The sequence below is a fragment of the Coptis chinensis genome, chromosome 9 (assembly GCF_015680905.1).
Source record: "Coptis chinensis isolate HL-2020 chromosome 9, ASM1568090v1, whole genome shotgun sequence".
Taxonomy (NCBI): domain Eukaryota; kingdom Viridiplantae; phylum Streptophyta; class Magnoliopsida; order Ranunculales; family Ranunculaceae; genus Coptis; species Coptis chinensis.
This window is the reverse complement of record NC_141464.1, coordinates 36,696,193-36,718,261: the sequence shown is the minus strand read 5'-3', so window position 1 is coordinate 36,718,261 and position 22,069 is coordinate 36,696,193. Positions and strand designations below refer to the sequence as shown.

The window sequence follows — 22,069 nt, the reverse complement described above, 5'->3', positions numbered from 1 at the left end:
CTCTGTCTTCTCAACCGAGGGTTTCTCATGCAGGTAATTTTGCATCTGCCAATAGTGCTTCTGCATCCCAGACTTGACCTTGGATTGTTGATTCTGGTTCCACTGATAATATGACTGGTATGTTCTCTCTTTTTCGGACTTATGCATCTAGTTCTTGAAGCCCGGCGATTCGTCTTGCCAATGGGGCTGAGACTCCTATTGCAGGGAAGGGTTGTATCCCTGTTACTGATTCCCTTTCGTTACCTGATGTTCTTCATGTCCCAAAGTTGACCACCAATCTTATTTCTATCAATAAACTCACTAGAGATATAAACTGCAGTGTAACCTTTTATCCATCTTACTGTGTTTTTCAGGATCTGGTGTCGCAGAAGGTGATTAGCAGTGGACGTGAAGAGGGTGGCTTATATGTGCTGGATGGACCTATTTTTTCTGTCTCTCCTCATGCCCTCCAGTTAGAGTCTTCGTCTTGTACTAAAAATGTCAAGCAGGTGTTACGTTGGCATCACCGCTTAGGTCATATTTCTTTTGAGTATCTACGTTATTTGTTTCCGTCTTTTTTTTTCCAAAGTGTCCATGTCAAGTCTATCTTGTGAGACATGTGAACTGGCTAAACATCATTGTAGCCCTTATCCGTTAAGCAATAATAAAACTTCATCTTTGTTTGATATTGTGCACTCGGATGTTTGGGGTCCTACCTTAGTCAATTCTATTTTAGGATTTTGTTATTTTGTGTTATTTATTGACGACTTCTCTAGGTGTACTTGGGTTTATTTAATGAAATCCAAGGATGAGGTCTCCTCTATTTTTCAAACTTTTACAGCAATGGTTCGTACTCAGTTTGGTACAATAGTTAAAGTCTTTCGTTCCGATCAGGGTGGAGAATTTATGTCTCATTGTCTTCAAAAGTTTTGCAATGCCAATGGTATTTTGCATCAAACCTCTAACACTAAGACTCCACAGTAAAATGGCAAGTCAGAGAGGAAAAATCGTCATATTCTTCATATTGCTCGTGCTATGTCTATTGGTATGAATGTTCCTTCATGTTTCTGGTCTGATGCTGTCCTTACAGCAGTGTACCTCATTAACCAATCTCCATCTCGAGCTCTTGGCTTTCGCACCCCATATTATATTATTCATCCTGATCGTCCTGCTTTTCAGGTAGAACCTCGTGTGTATGGGTGTGTCTGTTTCGTCCAAGTCACTCCCTCGTGCCTTGAAATGTGTGCTATTGGGTTACTCTCATACTCAGAAGGGCTATCGGTGTTATCACCCCTCATTGCGTCGATGTTTCACCTCCATGGATGTTACCTTCTTCGAACACGCTCCGTTCTTTTCGGGTGATGTTCTATCTCAGGGGGAGTGTCTTCCAGTTCATCCTTTTCCTACCATGGATTTATCTATGTGTCCTATTTCCTTACCACTTCCACTGAGCGTTCAGCCAGAGCCTTTGGTCTCTCCTCTAGTTTCACCTTTGGTTCCACCTCCTTTACAGGTCTATACTAGACAATACCCAGGGCGCCAACCTCTTCCCCTAGACTACCAAGCGCCTTCTGCCTCTCTAGGTTCACCACTTGCCACTGATTCACCTTTACCAGGTATTGGGCCCTCTCCTACTCCTACTGTACGAGTTCATATTGATGTTGATTTACCCGTTAGTGATAAAATTGATACTCCACCTATTGATGTCTTAAAAAAAGAAGCGATCGCTAGAGGTTGCCTGCTAGATATTGTGTCTGATGGCTTATTCTATCACTGATTTTACTTCAGATCATCGTTTGTCTCCTAGTTACAGATCTTTTCTAGCATCTCTCTCCTTGGTAGACATACCACGTACAGTGGCAGAGGTGTTGACCCAACCTCATTGGAAGGCTGCGATGATGTTGGAGGAATTACATGCCTTAGAGGTTAATCATACTTGGGTATTGGTTTCTCTTCCACCTGGGCGTAGTGCAGTTGGGTGTAAATGGGTTTTTACAGTGAAACAAAATCCAGATGGAACAGTTAGTAGGTACAAAGCTCGGTTGGTTGCTAAGGGGTATACCCAGATTCATGGGGTTGATTATCAAGAGACATTTGCTCCTGTGGCCAAGATGAATATGATCCGAGTTATCTTTTCTCTTGCTGCATCCAAGTCCTGGCCCCTTTTTCAAATGGATGTGAAAAATGCATTTCTTAATGGGACTTTACAAGAAGAGGTTTATATGTCTCCACCACCTGGTTTTCGTTCTTCTTCTTCTGCTTCAGGGTTAGTGTGTCGGTTGAAGAAGTCTATTTATGGGCTTAAGCAATCTCCTCGTACTTGGTCGATACATTTCTTTGCTGACCATGATGATGCATATGGATATGTTGAGTCAAAGTGACCACACCGCGTTTCTTCGACATTCTAGTACGCAACTTGTTGTGTTGCTTGTTTATGTGGACGGCATTGTTATTACCGGCGATGATGTTCAGGGTATTAGTGACTTGAAATCCTATCTCAGTACCTACTTTCAGGTGAAAGATCTTGGTCCCTTACATTACTTCCTCGGGATTGAGGTTGCACGCTCTAGTTCTGGTATTTTTATCTCACAGAGAAAGTATATTATTGACATTCTCTCTGCTTTAGGGCAACTTGCTTGTCGTCTTGCTGAGACACCTATTGAACAGAACCATCACCTAGCCGACTACGATGGTGGGGAGTTGTTGGACGATATTGGTCAGTATCAGCGACTTCTTAGGAAGCTCCTTTATCTTTCTCTTACTCGTCCTGATATTACATATGCGGTTAGCGTTCTCAGTCAGTTTATGCACCAACCGCGTCTTCCTCATCTTCAGGTTGCTATTCGTGTGCTCCGTTATCTCAAGGGTTGTCCTGGACGTGGCATCTTGTTTCGAGATAATGGTCATTCTCGGGTTGAGACGTGGACTGATGCTGACTATGTAGGTTGTAGATCTGACCATCGATCTACTTCTAGGTATTGTACCACTATTGGTGGTAATTTGGTTACATGGCGGAATAAGAAACAAGATGTTGTTTCTAGGTCTAGTGCCGAATCAAAGTATTGGGCAATGGCCCAAGATATGTGTGAGCTGATATGGCTCAAGCGTCTTCTACGAGATCTCCATCTACATGTCTATCTTCCTATGACGCTTTACTGTGACAACCAATCTACTCTTAGCATTTTTGGCTAATCCTATGCAATATGATCGTACCAGACATATTGAGGCAGATTGGTACTTTCTACATGAGAAGGTGACTTCTGGACAGATTTCTGCTTTATATGTTCCAACGTCTCAACAGCTTGCAGATTTTCTCACAAAGGCAGTTAGTAGTAAACTATTTTATGATGTTTTATCCAAGCTGGGCATGTGTGATATTCATGGTCCAGCTAGAGAGGAAGTGTAAGCAGGGATAGTATTGTTATTTCCTTTTGTTAATCCTGTAATTACCTTATTGCCTTTCTAGGATTATTCTTATATTAGAATAAATAGAAAGTGAGGAGAAGAAACTCTCATACACTTCATTTTCTCCTAAATTAGCTTCTACAAGTATAAGAGACAACGACCTCGCCAACTGAAGTAGTTTTTTCTTTGGAGTTGGATCCCTAAGTTTCGGAGTGTACCTAAAACCACTTGGGCTGACTCTTCGAGTATTGCGCTTAACAGTCTCATAGAAAGAAATTCTACCATGCGACATTACACACAAATGGAGTGACAACATCTCCCAACATATGAGCAGTAACAAGATGCTTATCCTACCCTTCTACCACATTGTTGCTCTAGAGAGTTGATGACATGGAGAGGCATTATTTAGCACTAGAGAACATACTATGGGGGATATAACAGGCGGCATAAAAGCTGCATCAGAAAATGCATGGCTATCGAAAAAAAGAGAGGTATGGCTCGAAATGCAGTCTTGCCAAGTGTGAAAGAAGAAATTAAATAGTACTGCGTAGTTGAAATGTGAAAACAGTTGGGAAGAACTGGTACAAGCCACGGTTACCACACCTTGATCTCAGCGCATATCAACAGCATGAGGAATTGAGGATAGCAGAAGAGTAATTAACTGTTTCTGGAGGCAGGGTGTCCATCCACAGATTCACCAAGTAATTTGCATGAACTTCAAAGTTCAAACGGAAGCAGTGTGAAAAGCTGGCCTGGACCGCGGAGAGTGAATCAATTAAGAAAAGGACTTGGGCTATTAAGATCTTGGCAGTAAGTGTATCTTCTTTCTTGTCAATGATTTATGCAGCAAGGATAGTAGACTCTGGAAGTACCAGTTTTTTAAATGTGTGCTACAGAAGGAAAGTAAAGGTGACAAAAAAAATGCAGAAGAGTTGCAGCTGAAACAGGACTATCAGTATAGATTCAGAAGTAGCCAGAGATATCAACTATTTTTCGAGTACTTGGTCCTTGCTAATATGATTCTGTCTCTAGGTGTCCAGGACTCCATCGGAAAAAACAATTACAAAAGGTTATGTTCTTAAATCAGTACTACCAACATGATACAACCACAGGAATGTTCGATTTTATGTTCTCTGGACATCAATCGTATGCCATACGATGCACATACCTAAATAGGATTATGAACTAGTATGTTCTTTTTTTCGATCAATTTTTTGTTAAGTGGTAGGATATTGAAGACTGTTACTGTTACTAGTTCGTAAGGTGTCATGGTATCTTTCATAGTTGGTAGTAAAACTCTAGAATCAAACACAGAAAAATAAAGATTTCTAATACTTTTAGTACTCGTCTTTGCTTGTAATAAGTCACACCATAGAATAGGAATTACGACGGGAAGTCTAGCTCTGCTACAAAATTTAAAACAAAAAACATTTACCGCCACCATACAAGATTGAGGAGATACCATAGAAAGTATTCAAGAATTAATACAAATGAGGAAGCCTCTTTGGAGGTCTAGTTTCTATTTGCTGATCAAAACTTCGAACTAACTGTGTCAGGAGAAAATTGTTTAAAAACACCAAATCAGCCTATCCGAGAATTATCTCTGCCAAAAACAAGTGTGGTTGCCCAGTTAACAACCACATAGAATCTATTCCTCCAGCTGACAACACGCGTCAGATAAGCAGAACGCCAAATCAGCCAGCTGACAAATCCAGCCATAGAAATTCCCTTTGCATCCTGCAAAAACCATTAATAATAATTTCAGGAAAGAACAAAAAGTAAATAATTAAAAAATAAAACGGGTAAGCTTCATGCTATTAGTAATAATGAAACAAAATGTCATTCCACAGAATAAGCGAATTTGCCAGAGGCAATTTTCTAGTATTACAAATTGAGGTTCCTTCCATATCAAGGCGCATTGCTAGTATAAGGCGATTTCCCTAATCCTCCCTTCCCGAAAGGAAGAACGTAAATGATCATAACAAGGCATATCATAGTTGATTTGCATCTGTACTTTGAATTCAGAATATCAGCAAGCTAAGACAAATTGAATGAGTTTCACATAATCCAAAGTAAAGTAGTAAACTGTGATCATCACAATAGTGATCATAACACGCTAACAAACTATGATCATAACAAATGGTAAACTGTGAGCGTAACAGGCTGAAAAACTGTCATCATAAGAGAAAGCTGAATAACACCAATGAGGAAAAGCTGAAATCAAACTGTGACCATGACAGGCATCTTATAATTCATTTATTTCAAATTTAAAAGCTCTGACATAGTAAGTTGTTCTCCTAAGTGTAAAGTTATACACATATAACAGCTCTATGGCTGACGTGGAAATGCAAAACAAGTAAGGAGCATATAAAGTACCTTAGCTTGGCGTAGATCAACTAATGCTTTATAACGCCCTACAGATGCCATGCTTCCCAGGTGCTTGTAGACAAAAGGTTCTCCTAAAGGAATGTCTTTCCCGCTGAAAGCTTTGCCCCCATTCTGCTTCCCTACACGGGTGAACAACTCCACAAGATATTTCCCTTCTCTTTCTGCAACCTGTTCATAAAGTCAACCAGTTAACTCCGAGAATCAAGTCTCTAGTCATTTCAGTTGATAGAGAGTGAAAAACAAACTCTGAAGATAAAACTGGATAACATCTTTTCCCTTTTGCATTAAACTCTAAGTCCCAAACCAACTCTGAAGATACTCATAGTTTTTAGTCTCCAGGAATTCCATTGATATTGCAGAGGCAATGGCTTTTAGCAAAGACTAATGCCGAAATCTGGTAATGAGAATTTGCAAGTTTCACTAAGAAAATTATACCGTGTGAAAAAAGAAAAGAACACCACAATTTGAACCAACTAAATCTCAAGATGGAGGGTAATCAGTGTTTGACCTGGCTTCTGAGCTTCATTGGTTTAATAGAAAATGGTATCAGCTGAAAGAACTTGTGACTTAATGAGACTGATTGATTGAATGAGCTGCTCTCTTATGTGATGAAATTTGTAGACTTGGACTAATTGGTTTTAGGTAACAAGGAGCTCTAAAACATAGCAAAGCCCTCCAGTAAAAGTCTTTATTATGATATCAATCCAAATAATTGAAAAGAGATCTCATGCATCTCTTGTAACTACAGTGCATCTTACATAGTTACATGTAAACATTTTATTGAACGTCATAGCATACGAAGAAGAAACCAGATAAGAAAATCAAGGAATTTAACCTGAGCAAGAGCTGGAAGCACTTGTTTCCCTGTCTGTTCAAGAAAACCAGCACAATCCCCTAGTGCAAACACATCTTCCACAGAAGGTACCCGCAACCACTCATCCACACCAATCCTATATTATATCATGATAAGAAAGTGCAGGTGGACACAATTTAAAGATGATCAGAGAAAGAAGATTTCAAACGACAATCTCACATATTAGATCGCCTACCTTCCACCCGGTGCCTTTGGAAGATCAAGAGATTTGACAAAATCTGAAGGGCCCACACCTGTAGACCATACCAGTAGACCATATGGAACGTCGGTTCCATCATTGAGAACTATTTTTTTCTGGTGCACCTCTTTCACCACACCCCTCATAAGTTGAACACCAGACTGATGCATAATTCAAATGTCAAAGCTGATTCAGTAACAATGCTGGTAAAAAGACATAAAAGTACACCATTTCCGTTTGTTATTTTTGTGAGAATTATTCCCACATTCATTTAGCAAAGAAAACAATTGCCTGAAATTCCCACACTATTAGTGGGAACTTTTCATCTTGCCCACACTCCCTACTTACAAAAATTAAAAACTTTCCCACACAATCACAACTATTGAGTTGTAAGAAGTTCCCCCAAAATCATAAGTTTGATCCAAAATTATCTTATAAAAAGGAAGTTTCCCATGGTAAACTTCCCCCAAACCAAACATGCACTATACTTTCTGACTTAAATTACCTTTGTGAGGTGATTTGTTGCGTATTGCCTTAAGCCTACATCAAATGATGACAGTATCTCATTTGCCTGTTGAAGGAAGAAGAATAAACAAAAGTTAATGACAGAAACATCATACCCTTTAATCTCATGGCCAGATTGATAGTTAGCTTTTTCTCACCTCTATGAGAGTGACACGGATGTCGTCCTTCACGTGAGAATACCGCTCATGAACATCTCTCATGATGAAATCACTCAACTCGCCACTGAATTCCACTCCAGTAGGTCCCCCACCAATAATAACACAGTGTAACAAACGCTTCTTTTCTTCTTCTGATATCCCTGTTATCATACATTCAGTAAGTATCAGTCCCAATGTTATGTTTGTATTGGATAATTGGATGGGCACTTTGTATACAAAACAGTTCGAAAGATGAACAATTTTCTCTAATATGTCAGTGAGATGGTTTATCCTGTTCTTTGCAAGGCATTTTGAGAGAACTGACACAATGCTCAATTCTTGAAGAATTCTGGTTCCTACAGGCTACAGCTTACTTACCAGAAACCATGACACTCTAATGTCTTTGAATTATTATCGAATTACCAGTGTGCCCCACCAATAAAGATGGCAATATCAGAAACATTTCAGGCCTATTGGCAAGCTCGGACATAGCAGAGCAACTCCAGTGTAAAACTAAAAGTGTATTCCTGTTGGGAACCACAATTGGTAGTGTCTAACCTTACTCAACTACAGTTTGTTGTTACATTTTAAATTTCAAAATTGTAAGCGAAATCAATCCTCTAAATTTTAAGCCCTGCACAGTGTGTGATTCTCATGGATTTAACAAATTCAATAGAAGCTAAACATGTAGCCTTATGCACTTAAAATGTTCCAACCCCATTCATACGGGTTGGAGCCAAAGGATGGTGATGATAAATCTTGAGACGTCTTTAAGTACCATCAGATAGAACTTCTAGGCATCCACAACTACATAAACAAATAAAAGTGGATAGGAATAGTATCGGCAAAAAGAAAAGTGAGTTCCATGTAATTGCCACATTTCTTCTTCCCAACACCACATTTAAAATATTCTACGCAGAATAGAACTCTACTCGATAAATGAGAAACAACCACGTTCACTCTTCAACCGCGAACTCTAGGTGTGGATATAGCAGCACCTAGTAGATAGCAGATGTGGCATGTTTCTCACTACAAAAGTAATATATGGAAACCTGATCCCTGCCATGAATGATCTGGATTCTGGAATGTTCCACATTAATCACAGGTCTCAGTTATAGACTTGTAGAATTATAGTTACTAATATTACTTCTTTATGTAAATTCTAGGGTTACCCAGTGCTATCCCCCCACTAGATGGGGAAATGAAATTAGGGTCTCCCCACAAGTACACAAAAAAAAAGTCAACTTGGGTTGACCATGTTTTTTTTGTGTGTATTTGGGGGGGGAGACCCTAATTTCCCATCTAGTGGGGTAATACTCGTTAACCCTAAATTCTAACAATACTTAATCAAAATCGTTAGAGTTCAAAATAGTAATCTGTGGCAACTGGCAAGGTATCATTCAACACAAGAAACATTTTACTTGTTCAATTCCATAAAATTAAGAAAGCACTTTGATCAAATAAGCATTGCTCACCTGGATTTTCAGAGAGCATCAGATTCAGCAGAAGCTTCTTTCTTATTTCCTGGGCATGATTCACTTCACGGAGAAAAAATGCATACTCCTTCACTCCTTTAATGTTAAATGTCAAGGGTTCAGCTCCGGCAGCAATAACAAGTTTATCGTACGAAACCTTAAACCGGTAAGGTTCTTGAGGTAGCCCAACATTATCCACTGTTTCACAATACACCTGATTTGAGAGAAGAAACAAACCATTATGTGATGCCAACTTATGAACGTTTCATAAGTTCATAACTATACCTTCCAAAAGTAGACCTTTGTAATTCTGTAATTCAATATTATGATACACCATTCCTTGCGTTCATTTTTTACCATTCTTAACCAAGGCGTAATTACGTATTTTAAGGGGAATCTATGTAGATTGCAGAAAATATTAGAAGCATAACTATATTAGACATGAGTCAGTGTCAACATATTGAATCATTTACACCAAGAAGTAATTTTGTCCTGGACTATTGGAAATACAGAGTTGTGTCCCCTGTTTGTCTGAAATCTGGGAAAACTTAGCATGTTATAGGAGTAATCAATCCAACTATTTTTTTACCTAAACAGTACAAGAATGAACAAACTACGGTCTACAGATTAAAAAAAATAAAAAATAAAAAAAAAATCCAGATCCCGTCGGCCTAAATTACAGAATTGAATTACATTCCATTGAATAGACACACTTTGGGTCCATTAAAATTGTGCATTTCTCTCCAAAATCGCACATTTTCCATCCGTATCAAACACACCCCTTACGTATACCATTAATCCTTAACAAACATTCCAATCTGATTAATCTAAAATGTTGAATATTTTATCTCAAATTCTTAAAACAAAAGGTAATAAACACAGAAAAAAGAGAGCACTCACCTCGTGTTTATCTGTATCAATGCCCATACAACTAGCCAAATAAAAGAAGGAATTCGGAGACTTAGACAATGCAGGTTGAATCCTAGAAACAGGTTCAGCAACAGACCTAAACTCAAGAGTACCAACACAAGTTGAGGCAAGTAATGGAGTAAAAACCATATGATTCCTAGGAGAAATACAAACCACATCATATATCTTTGTATCTAAACCTTTCAAAAACCTACAACTAGCCCATCCTGTTCCTAACACAACCACTCTCGGCTTCTCTCCCCTTTGTGTTGGGCCTAGTCCATTTATTCTTGTTATAGTATTCTCACATTCTATGTCTGACTCTTCCACTACTCTTTCTGCTGATGGAAAGTTATAATGTGGTGTTCCCATTATTCCCCTTGACCCCATACTGGACAGATACTTTGTTGGAATGTTTGTAAGTGATGCATGATGAGTTGTTGTTGTTGTTGTTCTTGGAGTTATAGTATGGTGAAGGTGGTTGTTTAGTGTTTTTCTTGTTTGTTGTGTTAAACTACCTCTGGTGATTCTTGACCATGCCATTTTTTTTCTATGTGTGTATGTTAAAGAGAGAAAGGAAGCTGGTTCTTGATTATATAGAGCAGGGCATGTTGTATGTATGTGTTGCGAAGAGAATATGTTTTGAAAGCGATGTTTTCCAGAAGGCAAAACAGTTGGTCAGCGGCACAGTTGAGTGATTGCCAGTTGCCTATAGTTTCTCCAAAAAATTTGGGATATTCTAGAAAGATTCAAAGAAGAGTGTGGGCAACACGTTTTTAGGTCAAGATTTAATGGGACAGTTTACCTTTCTAACCATATCTCAGTGTCCGTTTAATGAAAGTATGAAACCTAAACATTCCAAAGATCCACGAGATTTATGTTGGCAATTTGGCAAGTTGAAATGTAAAGGGAAGGAAATCTGATTTGGTTTTGGTACTCTGGGCTTTGGTTGGACTTGGACTAATTGTGGCATAACATTTCTTTGCCAATAAACTATATTCTAGTGTCACAACCAAGAATCACACTTATTTTCTCCACCATCAGGAAATTGAAACGGTACAGCGAAGGAAGCTCATTCTTTATTACCTTGTGTGATGTCTAAAACCAAACTTTGGAAGATTGATCTGAAATCACACGAATTACTGTTCATAATCGAAGATGAGTGATGGAAATGTAGTTTGAATGAAGTTGAATTGAAGTGAAACAAAGTTTTTTATATATCAATAAAATAAGTTTTACAATTGCTCTGTTTCTCTCTTTCTCTGTTCAATTTTCTAACACTCTTTGTGGGAACGATCGAATGAATTTTTTTTTTACTCCTTCAGTCTTTATATAGTCCCTTCAATTAGCTTTAACCCAATCAACTTATGACACATGTCTTTTTTCTTTCTCTTTCTTTTCCCGCTCAATATCTGCAAATGTTTGAAATAACAACGAAATATATCGAGTTATGACCCTTATGTCAATATCTCAAGCTTTGAAATATCTGATAAAAATATTTAAAAGCACGATATTTTTCCCACCATATCGCCCCCTCTCGAAATTTTGAAATTTAACTTCAAATTTCAACTTTTCGAGAAACGGTTATATCATAAACACTTATTATCACATTTGGACCCGGACTTTAAATATAAAAGTTTGAACAAACCGTTTCTCTTTCCATCATCTTTTCAACTTCTTCTATACGCTACTTAGTGAAAAACCAGAAAAACACTATACTTCCTTTGTTCTCGTCTTCACAACTCTCTGTTCTTTTCCAAAAGAAACCAACTTTTGCAAGTTATAAAGTACGTTATTTACTTCATGTGTTTTACTATTGTTAATTATCTAAAAACACACATTATTATATAATCTTTGGAAGAAATAAAATCGACAGTTTAGGGATTTGAAGATTTTTGAAATTCAAAGACTGTAAATCTGTGTGTGTTCATATTACATAATAGTAGAAAACACTATATCATTCTTTAAAACACTTAAAAGTTTGCATCTTTACATATCTAACCTTATTTGTATGTATAACCTTTTGTATGTTGTTTTGCATCTCATATCGTTATTTTCAATATCTAAAACAATATTATTGACTATGTCCTATATAGATTAAATTGATGATACTAAAAATACATTTATCGTCATCTCTTTGTTTATAGTCATCTTGATGGCGAGTGAAGACACCCTTTCTGATATTGGTACCAATAGTGAAGATACTCATTTTGAAGATAGAAATGATAGCCATAACTTTGCTTCTACTTCTACTAGGACATATTGACCTCATACCTCATGGGAATTGGATTATGTTGTAGAAGGAATTCCTTGTCATCCTTTTGAAACTTCTGCTTCTGAATCTGAACGTGAGACTGTCGATGGAAACATGGTCTCAGCTCCTTCTTTATTAAACAACCAAATCTAGCTTTAGTCCAGGCCGCCTATCGAATTCCCCAATCCCTTTATCTTCAACGTTATGCTAGCACTCGGAAATATACCGAATGCCAGAGTGGTACTAAGCAAGCCCTTATTGTCATTGTTGGGCAAATCGTCGCAAAGTTAAGATTTCCTTTGACAAACCTCGATCGCGAAGTTTTAAACCATCTGAACATTTCTCTTGGTCAGGGCATAGGTAATTTCTGGAGGTTGATGTTTGTCTGTAACTATTACAATAGCCACCTCTCCCCAGAAAAATATGAATCTTATAGAATCCGATTGTCTGACATCCTTCTTCACTATAAATTTTGTGAGAAGCCCTTTGGATATTTTTATCCCAAAAAACATTCAAAGAAAGACCTTGTAGGTATCATTCGAAAGAATCATAAAAGTGACAAGGAATGAACCTTGTATCCTATCATAGTTTTCGGTGATTGGGAGAGTGCCGATACTGAAGCCATTCCTCCTCTGAAACATCAAGTTTTCAATTCTTCAGGTATAATATCCCTTTTGTTTACTTTTGATATCTATATATCAGAATTCCAATATGACCCAAACCTGTCTGTTCTTTTCAGTTCTCCTTCCTCATTTTGATAAGGCTTGTGGGAATTCGAAGAGAGTACTTAAACTTTTGGAAGGAACTGATGAAAAAGTTAATGCCAAGACTGGGGCTGATAAAGAAGGCAATCCCAAAGATGATGTTCATCTTCCAGACATCAATAATTATCGCGCCCCTCTCTATGTTCTCAAAAGTAGGGCTCTTCATAAAATAGGTCAGTCGCCACCTCCAACTCAATCGATCTCCTTCTTCAAAAGTAGGGTTCTAGATGATCATTCTTTTCTTCTGTCCTCCTTCGCTTTGCATGAACTGTCTCCTATTCTTCCCTAAGGCTATATTGATTACTTAAATAACAACCTAAAAATAACTCCAGATCTTTTTCCACAGATTAAAAAAGAAGTTCTTTACTTTTATCAATATCTCTTTTTGCAAGATATATTTGACCAGCACATTTTGTTATATACATATATGGCACCTCAAGTGGCGCTAAACCCAAATGTTGGTCGCTAATTAGCTGATAAGGGAAAAAAGAAGGCTGCCGGAACCATGTCGACTAATTCTCCAAAGGATAAGCCCACTTCTCCTCCCTCAGATACTCATACTGCTTCTTCCAAGGATAAACAAACTACTCCTTCCAAAGAGAATCCTCCTGCTCCTTCACAAGATACCCATACTCATTCAAGTTCTAAGAAAAGAAAAACTACCTGGGGTGAAAGTGGTATTGACGCTGGTCAAACTCTTGAATCTATTCCCTTTGCCAATACTAGTCACCTCTTCAAACTTGTCTTCCGTTTGATTGATGGAAGTAATATCCCCTTGACCGCCTCACTTTTTGATGATAATGCCAGTGAGGATTTGGGTGTTTCTCTGTCTACCAATTGTGATCTTCCCAATGATAAAATTGCCATGTGTAATATAACCGCTGCCGAACACCTGACATTAATTTGTGATCATATGGAAAAGGTATTCTTACTTTCTCTTCTATCATTTCATAATGGTTTCATCTCTTTCTATTTGCTTATCTATTCTCCTTGTTTCTATAGGCTAAAGTGGTCACTCTGGCCTAGTTTGATATTCATTACAAACAAAACTGTGATCTTGGGCGTCTTCAAAAAATAGTTGATTCTCAGCAGCATGAAGTTGATAGATTGAACCGAGAGATGAATCGGTTGAACAAAGAAGTTGATCAGCTGAATAGCGAAGTAGATCGTCAGAAAATTAGAGCTAAAAAGACTTTACACCAGAAAATCACTAAACATGCTGAAATCCTGAAGCAAACTACTGATGACTTTGCTAAAGAAAAGGCTAAGTATCAGGAAACCTCTGATAATGAATATAACTAGGTCGCCTCAGCTTTAAACCTCTTAGGTGATCGGCTGGAAGCTTTCAAACAATATGTTCCTCATGATGTCCTTGTAGAACACGGTCTTATTTTCTGATGATACTGATGAAGAAGAAATTCCAATTGTGACTCCTTCTAATCCTGACCTAGCAGCTATATCAGATTCTCGCATTTCTACTGATGATGCCCAGACCCTTGTGCTGATTTAGCTGATGTGGATAATCTCTTTAATATTCCTTCCTTTAACAATTAAACTTTTGTTCATTGTTTTGTAATACTGATACAATTAGATTCTTCCTCAATCTTTATTACTTGTTGTCTGTTATATTTCTGAATATCATTGGGATTTGAGCACATAACCCCTTGAAACTCTATACCGCCAATATCTTTTCATATAATCATATATTTATAATTTTTTTTTGAAAACTAAAATTTTAGAGAGAGTATCATTGATACTTATAATATATATCTTTTGAAAAACTGAAATTTTCGATACCCTCAAATAGAAGAGAGTATCATTGATACTTATAATATATATTTTTTGAAAAACTGAAATTTTCGATACCCTAAACTAGAGAGCGTATCAATGATACTTATAATATATAATTTTGAAAAATGAAATTTTCGATACCCTCAAACAAAGAGAGAGTATCAATGATACTTAGACTTGTACCATCAGAAAATGAAATTTTTGATACCCTCAAACAAAGAAAGAGTATCAATGATACTCAGACTTGTATCATCAGAAGAAAAAAAAATCGATACCCTCAAACAAAGAGAGAGTATTAATGATACTTAGACTTGTACCATCAGAAAATGAAATTTTCGATACCCTCTGACAAAGATAAAGTAGCAATGATACTTAGACTTGTACCATCAGAAAATGAAATTTTTGATACCCTCAAACAGAGAGAGAGTATCAATGATACTTAGACTTGTATCATCAGAAAATGAAATTTTTGATACCCTTAAACAAAGAAAGAGTATCAATGATACTTAGACTTGTATCATCAGAAAATGAAATTTTCGATACCCTCAAACAAAAAGAGAGTGTCAATGATACTTAAAACATTTGATAATGAAACTTATAATACTTACCCACTGTTTTGAAACTTAAAGGTTCATATTATCCTTAATAAATGAAATCAGCAAATGAACTTAAAATCCAACATGCATTGAAATAAAAGCCCATTAAATTTTATTGACTTACCATTGAATGAATTAACACTTTTAAACCGTTCCTGGCACAGATAACCAAAAAATTACTTTTTCAACTGATCCCATTAAATCTCCTCATTTTCTTGCTAATCACCCTTAAATTTTCTTGTTTTCTTGCTAAACACCATTGGTTTTCCTCGTTTTTATAATTTCTTACTTGTATAAAAAGATACTAAAAAAACATGAATATAACTTGCATTTTACAAACTTTTTACTGAAAATGACAAAACTAACAGAAAAATGTCTCCCCTTTCCTATTTTCTTACTGCTCTTGCTGTTCTCATGGTCCTCATGGCCTCATTGGTCATATTACCCAACAACTGAGTATTCCGATAATGAAGAGGAAGAAGAAGAAAAAGAAGAAGATGATGAAGAAGAAGAAGATGAAGATGAGTGACTTCGAGACCCATATTGCTATGAAAAAGGCAATGATGGATCCTCCACTGATGGTGATGATGAGCATAAAGATGAAGATGAAGATGAAGATAACGACTGATGTCTTCTTTATGTTATTCATTTTCCAATGTTCTATTTAACTTTTTGAATATGAAGATGAAGAATAAACTATTTATTACCTTACTATTTGTGCTTAAAATTTCAAAATTTTCCCAGGGCAAGAAGTTACATTTTCGATACCCTCCAACATAAAACAAAAAACCTAATATTAGTGATACTTAAAATATATAATTACTTTGACAATGAAAAAATTTCGATACCCATAAACAAAAAGATTATCACTGATACTTAACTGAAACACATACCTTAATCATTTGACAATTTCTGATACCAACTCCTTTGATGATATATATGATATCAAAACTTTTTGCCCATGCTTTGTATCGGATTTTGATACCAGGGTTTTTGATGATATGCCTAATATCAACATCTTTGTTGATATCAGGGCTTTATATGCCTGGTATCTGTCACTGTTTCTGATACTAGGACTTTTGACGATATGCCTAATACCAATATTTCTATCGATATCAGGGATTTATGTGTCTGATATCAACAGGTCTGTCGATAAAAGGACTTTATGTGCCAGATTTCAACACATCTGTCGATAACATGACTTTATGTGCCTGCCCAATATTTCTGATACCATGACTTTTGACAATATGCCTGATACCAACATTTCTGTCGATATCAGGTCTTTATGTGCTTGGTATTTTCCACTATTTATGATACCAGGGCTTTTGTTGATATGCTTGATACCAACATTTCTGTCGATATCAGGGCTTTATGTGCCTGGTATCTACCACGGTTTCTGATACCAGGACTTTTGACGATATGCCTAATACCAACATTTCTGTTGATATCAGGGCTTTATGTGCATATTATAACATCATTACTTTATGAATTTGAAACTTTTTATTGAATTAAATATTCTTGTTACATAGCTCATTACGTAATAAAATTGAAAAATACATTATTGATAGAATACCTTCAGATTATTGACATTCTGAGGTTTTGGTAGTAACTCTCCAACAACACTCTCCAAATAATATGCCCCTTTATTCCAACCTTATAGATAATTTAAGGGCCTTCCCAGTTTGTCGATAGCTTTCCAGCTCTCTTTTCTTTTGTCGCTTGAGTTACCTTTTTAGCACTAGGTCACCTTCTCAGAAACTTTTTTCTCTGACCTTTTTATTGAATGCCTTTTAGAGCTGTCTGTGATATGAATCAAGCTTTATTCTTGCTTGTTCTTTTCTTTCTTCCAAGTTCATGAGCTCTGAATGCATCCCTTGGTCATTAAGCCCCTTTTCTACAAGCATTGTTCTAGATGTCGATACCACCATCTCGGCTGGAGTGACTGCTTCCATACCATAGGCTAGAGTGAATGGCGACTCCCCCGTAGCTACCCTTGGAGTTGTTCTATATGCCCATAAGACACTATTTAATTCATCAACCCATAAGCCTTTCTTATCCTCTAGCTTCTTTTTGATATTATCCATAATAATCTTATTTGTCACCTCAGCTTGCCAATTACCTTGAGCATAATAAGGTGTCGATGTGAAGTGTTTAATCTTGTATGATCCTAGAAAATCTTTCACCTTGCCTCCAATGAATTGGGGACCATTATCCGATATGATGGCATACGGTAGACCGTATCGACAAACCACTCTTTCAAACAGAAAACTGATAATATATTGTTTTTTTATATGTTGCAAAGCTATAACCTTTACCCATTTAGTGAAGTAGTTAGTTACGGCAATCATGAATCTTTTCTTGACCTCTCTCAGGTATTAGTGGCCAACAATATCCATCCCCCATAAAGCAAACAACCATGGGTTCGATACACAGTGCATCTCTTCTCTTGTTAGCTAATGATCTCCCCGTCGAATGATTTCCACATTCCCCTTCGTGCATCTCCACAATAATTTGGGTAGCCTCGGCCGTCGATATACATTTTAAATGTGGTCCACTAGGATATTTTCGATACAACTCTTTATCAATTAGCATATATCTTTCAGCTCCTACTTTTACCCTTCTAACCTCATTTTTATCTTCTGGTAATTCACCTTTAGACAAAAATAAAACATAGCTGCTTAACCATGACGCCCCCAGCGTATATATTTCCATAACCTCTGAATGCTCCGTATCGATACTTGGGTTTTGCTGAACACCAATGTGCAATAGACGCCCTTCTGTATTTTCAAGCATAGCAACGACATATGCCAAAGCATATGTATGTCAATTTTCTCCTCTATCGAGGTGCTAAAATTTAATCTTGCTAAAGTTTTTGAGCTTCAATCTAACAAAGTTCAGATAACCGATAATGTTATCGCATTTTGCTGAATATCCTTCATTGATTTGGCTTACCACTATTTGAGAATCACTTAATACAGATAATTCTTTGACATTTAACGATTTAGCCATTTCCAATCCTGTTATCAATACCTTATATTCTGCTTCATTGTTAGATGCGTGAAATCCTAGAGTAACTGTTGACTCCAGTCTTTGATTTTCAGGGGTTATCAGAACAACTCTGATACCACACCCCTTTTGTCTTAATGATCCATCGACAAAAAGTCTCCACCCATTTGTGCTAGTCCATGGATCATCTTCATTCATCACATCATCAGGTTCTTGCAAATTTAAGCAACTATCTTCTTCAATCTTCCAATTTTCATCTTCAGCAGGAAAATCCACTAAGAAATCTGCCAAGACTTGGCTTGTTTATGAAACCTTATTCCTATATTCAATCCCAAACTCTTCAATAAGCATTGACCACTTCGCCATTCTTCCTGACTTAGCTGTCTTGTCTAAAGTTTGTTTTAGAGGAAGATTCATCATGACAATGACTGAGTGGGATTGGAAATAAGGTTTCAACCTTTGAGTAGACTAGAGGAGAGCTAATACATATTTTTCCAACATCGAATATCGAGTGTCAGCCTTGAGCATGGTCTTGGATTGAAAATAAACAGGTCTCTCAACTCTATTTTCTACTTTTACTAGTACTGAACTAATATCAAAGTCAGATACTACTAGATATAGAAATAAAGTATCACCTTCCTTTGGCTTCATCAAAGTTGGCACTTCTTGAAGATACTTTTTTAATTATGAGAATGCCAATTCACATTCTTCCTCCCATATGAATTTTGTATTTTTCTTCAGCAACTTAAATAAGGGTTTGCATCGGTAAGAAGTTCTTGATATAAATCTATTCAAAGCTGCAATTCTTCCTGTTAACTTTTGTATCTGCTTCCTAGTACTCAGAGAAGGCATTTGCTGAAGAGCTCGAATCTGATCAGGATTAACATCGATACCTCTCTTTGTGACTATATACCCCATAAATTTCCCTGAACTTACTCCAAAGGTACATTTCTCTGGGTTGAGCTTCATGTTGAATTGTTTGAATATTCAGAACACCGTATCGAGGTCTTTAACATGATCATCTGCCTTTTTAGATTTTATCACCATATCATCGATGTATACTTCCACGATACGCTTAATCAAATTTCTGAACATTTTCTCCACCAATCTCTGATACGTTGCTATTGTATTTTTTAGACCGAATGACATTCTGATGAAACAGTAGAGGCCTCCTTCTATAACGAATGCTGTTTTCAGTTGGTCTACTAATGTAATTATAACTTGAAAATATCCTGAATGACCATCGTAAAAACTCAATAACTCGAACCCAGTTGTTCGATTGACCAATTCATCAATTCTCGGCATCGGGTAGTAATCTTTGGGACATTCTTTGTTAACATCGGTGAAATCTATACATATTCTAACCTTGTCATTCTTCTTTGGTACGACAACAATATTTGCTACCCATTCTGAATTATTGATTTCCTTGATGATTCCACATTCAAGTATCTTCTGAATCTCATCTTGTACTGTGTTTTCGTATATCGGCCTTACCCTCTTATGCTTCTGATGCACTGGAATTGCTCCTTCTCTCATATTCAGCTTATGAGAACATATAAGAGGATCAATTCCCGAAAGATTAGCCATTGACCAAGCAAATACATCTTTATTTATCTTCAAGAATTCTATCAAATCTTGCCTAATTTTTGAACTCATCTCTGTACCAATAAAAGTAAAGCAACTTTCATTGTCCTGCCCGATATTTACTTTTTGTACTTTTTCCATCGTTTTGCTTGGAACCATTTCCAACTCTGTTTTCATCTTTGAGGTGAATCTCAAATCCTCTTGTTATTTGTGGGTATCGAATTTTGGAGATGAAGATTCTGTTAATTGCTATCTGGTGCTCTCCGAGACGCCCCCTGTGTCTACTTTTTTTGTCTTTCATCATACCCTTGACAGTAATAAAATTACATTTCTCAGAATCTGACTGATCACCTCTTATATCATGTGGCCCATAAACAGTCGAAAATCTAATAACTTGGTAAAAAGTACTCGGAATTACTCTCCCACTTTCTTCCCATGATAGCATTATGATCTGAATGATGCTTGATGACTATAAATTTAGTCATAATTGTCTGTGGACCTGCTCTTACTGGTAATTTAATTTCCCCAGTTGGTCGAGTAGAGCTTCCATTGAAACCATACAGATTAAACTGTGGTTCTTTCAGATGCGACTCATCAAATCCGATACCCGTATATGCTTTCCAAAAAAGAATATTCACTGAACTTCCATAATCAACTAGCACCTTTTGTACATCATATCCTGATATCCTCAATGTAATCAACAAAGCATTATCATGAAGTAGCATTACCTATGATAGATCATTAGGTACAAACATAATATCTCTTGGTATGCTTGCCGATACTAGTGTAGGGTTCACCGGTATCGGCTCCACGTTCACTTCTAGGACCTCTTTGACTGTTAATATCTTCCAGATCTTATCCCTTATGATCTTTTTCTGTGGGATAACCCCCTTATATATCATGTTGATTACCCATAAGGGCTTATCATTTACCATAGCTGTCATTTCTAGTCTAGCATCAGCTATGAACTCCCTAAGCTTCCCATCTCTCATTAATCTATCCACATCTCTGAGCAGTTGTAGACACTTATTTGCCTTGTGATTCTTGACCTTATGGAAGTTACAGAATGGTTTATCTACTATTTCCCGAAGCTTGTATGTCGGATGTTGGAAATAAGGTTCTTTTCCACCCTCCTTAAAATGTCTTCCAATGTAGTATTAATGGCGATGTAATTACTTAGATCTAATTCCTCTTTTAGTGACCTTTCAAACCTTTTTTTCTATGAGGGTTGATTGTCTGATTTCGGATAAGATTTTGTCAATTTTCTTTTATCAAATTTGTTATAGTTCTCCTCCTTGGTGGACTTACTTGATTTCGACACCTGCAACACTGGTTGAACCGATGCTGCTAGAATACCTTATTCAACTTGCACATCTTTCTCAGTTTTATCATATAACTCTCTCAGAGTTTTAATATCCTTACGAAGCATATACTTGTGCATATCGGAACCTGGAATAAGCCTTGCTTGAAATGCTATCATCGCTATCATTTCTGATTCATCTAAATGCTCTATGAGCTGCGCCTCTGCCTTGAAACACGACAAGAAAGTTTTAAGAGATTCCTTCTTTCCTTGCTTGAGTTGGAACAAAATCGACACTTGCTTTGGTTTTACTCACTGATGACCATAATTGGTTAAAAACTTTTCCTCGATCTCCCTGAAACATGATATAGATCCCTCTTGCAAAGAGCAGAACCACTTCAAAGCCTTCCCTTTCAGACTGGAAGATAAGGATTTGCATAATAATGAATCTAAATAAGTTGTTCCCTGGTAGATAGAAAATTGGTGTCGATATCCAAATAGATGATCCATCGGATCCGACGTCCTATCATACTGAGTATATTTAAGAATCTTGAACTTGGGTGGAATGGGCATCATCTTGACACTCAGATGTATTGGGTTCCTGCTGACATCATCTGCCAATCTTCTTATCGATGTTGATGTTTTCTCGAGAAGCTGGTTACCCAATTGCTTCTGCATCATCTCTTGTATCATCTCTTTGGTGATGGGCTGTGGTATCAGAATTATAGGTATCGGCGATGCTTCTCCAATTATTTCGTTTCTTGCCGATGCCTTTTTTGGATAGTGGCTAACTGACTTTGAACTACAAGCCTCCTCCTCTTCCACATGAATATCTTTTAAAACCTGACTTGGACTTGCATTCTTCATCTCTTAATTCTCTTTAAGTAATATAGCATTATGTTTT

The 22,069-nt window shown here is 37.0% G+C and overlaps 1 protein-coding gene across 1 annotated transcript; it reads right to left on the bottom strand.

The window, feature by feature from the left end:
• Positions 1-4,733: 4,733 nt before the first annotated feature.
• LOC147475802 (internal alternative NAD(P)H-ubiquinone oxidoreductase A2, mitochondrial-like) lies at positions 4,734-10,581 on the bottom strand. Its single transcript, XM_086582482.1, has 8 exons — positions 9,862-10,581; positions 8,962-9,175; positions 7,487-7,647; positions 7,330-7,395; positions 6,822-6,985; positions 6,608-6,722; positions 5,761-5,940; positions 4,734-5,121 (listed from the first exon to the last, which is right to left on the bottom strand). Exons 1-8 carry the CDS (start codon positions 10,411-10,413, stop codon positions 4,966-4,968), a joined length of 1,608 nt encoding a protein of 535 aa, XP_086438608.1. The 5' UTR covers positions 10,414-10,581; the 3' UTR covers positions 4,734-4,965.
• Positions 10,582-22,069: the final 11,488 nt, after the last annotated feature.